Here is a 1638-nt window from a genome sequence, read left to right as displayed (position 1 = left end):
CAGTTGACAAAGCTTGTTAGAGCTTAAAACCGACCTGTTTTTTTTAAATAAATGATCAATTTTTAGAAAAAAAATTGTTTGTACTTTAAATACATTAATTTATCATTGGAAAGGCAAAAAATTGAAATTTTTTTAATACCATCAAATAGTTTTATTAATATTAAAGCCTAAATATTATAATTGAAAATTTGAGTTGAATGAAAATTACTCTTTAATGATAGTTTACTTTAGAAAATTTATTAAAATATACTATTAATAAATTTTATTTTTTATAATGTGTTAAAAAATAATATACGATAAAGCAATACAATATTATTTCCTCATGTGAAAATTTTAATTAAAATTTCTAAATTTTTAATGACGTATTAAACATTTAAGTGGGTCCAATCCGTACAAGGTGGGACAACCGTTCATGCTAACTAGAGGCTTCTAATATATACAACTTTTTGGTCTATATTACATAATTTGTCACGTCACATTTCGGGTCACAGACTCACAGTTCTCGGTCTCTCTTCTCTCCCAAAGTTCCTAGTCTACACGCCCCGAGGATTCCTTCAAAGCTGCGTCAGAAACTCGGAAAGAATCGCCTCTCTCAGCTTTATATACCCCGAATGACAATCCTAATCGAAGGTCCCTAAACCCTCCGTTGTCTCGGAGCAGAACCCTGAAAGTGAATTGTCACGAGCCGAAGCAGCAGCAGCAGCAGAAGAAGAAGAAGAAGAAGGAGAAGCAATTTGCAAAAAAGGGTAGAAAACGATGAAGAAGCTGTGCAGGAAAGGCAAAATCCACCCGTCCCCGCAGAACAATCAAACTGATTATCTCGCCCTTTTGGGTACTCTGCCAGCGGCGATTATAGCTCTGGCAGCTGCCCTTCTGCCGGAAGACCGAGAGGTGTTGGCTTACCTCATATCCGGCTCTGGGAATAGCAAGCAGAAGAGCAGCGGTAAGAAGGAACACCCGCCTCTGTTTTGCTGCAACTGCTTTCGGTGTTACAAGAGCTACTGGGTGAGGTGGGACTCGTCACCGAATCGTCAGGTGATTCATGAGATTCTGGAAGCGTTGGAGAATAAAGGCGTGCCGGGGAGAGAAGCGGCGGAGCAACCGGGTAGCTGTGAGGTGGGGGAGCCGGAAGATGCTGAGAAAAGGGCGTGCGAGGAAGGTGAGGTGGGGGCTGTCAGGAAGCTGGTGAGTTTTATCGGGGAGAGATTCTGGGGAGTTTGGTCTTCGTGAAAGGATAAACGAAGATGATCAACTAGAGTTTTGGCTTTTCTGATTTTTTTTATTTCCTTCTTTCTCTGTAAAAAATATTTGCTTCTTTTCCTTTCCCTTTTTGAGTTAGCAAATCGCCGTGTCGAGGGAACTGTTTTACAGGTTTGAATCCATACAGGTTGTTTTTTCCTCATCTTCCTTCTTCCATTTCTGGACTGTTCTTTAGAGTGTAACTTCTCTGCAAGTTCTGTATCGGAGAAGACACAAATCGAGGAGGAAGACTCGCTACAAGACTAAGTTCTTACCAAGTTTTTCATAAAAGAACATCCACGTTATGGATTTCGGTTTTAAATTAACGTTTCTGCTCAGAGATGCCACAGTTCTTCATCGGAGAGATCCGATTCAGCTGAGAAAAATCGCTTACCAGAC

General features: G+C 40.2%; 1 protein-coding gene across 1 annotated transcript; it reads left to right on the top strand.

The window, feature by feature from the left end:
* The first annotated feature begins 756 nt into the window (after positions 1-756).
* On the top strand, positions 757-1230 carry LOC137938870 (uncharacterized). The gene has a single exon (XM_068783959.1). The coding sequence runs from the start codon at positions 757-759 to the stop codon at positions 1228-1230; it is 474 nt and encodes a 157-aa protein (XP_068640060.1).
* The last annotated feature ends 408 nt before the right edge of the window (positions 1231-1638 follow it).

This window comes from Aristolochia californica, unplaced genomic scaffold (assembly GCF_029961685.1).
Source record: "Aristolochia californica isolate CCGP_79_NKW_82.1479 unplaced genomic scaffold, dmAriCali1.0.hap1 SCAF_10, whole genome shotgun sequence".
Taxonomy (NCBI): Eukaryota; Viridiplantae; Streptophyta; class Magnoliopsida; order Piperales; family Aristolochiaceae; genus Aristolochia; species Aristolochia californica.
The sequence above is the reverse complement of the archived record's forward strand: the minus strand, read 5'-3'. Positions and strand labels throughout refer to the sequence as shown.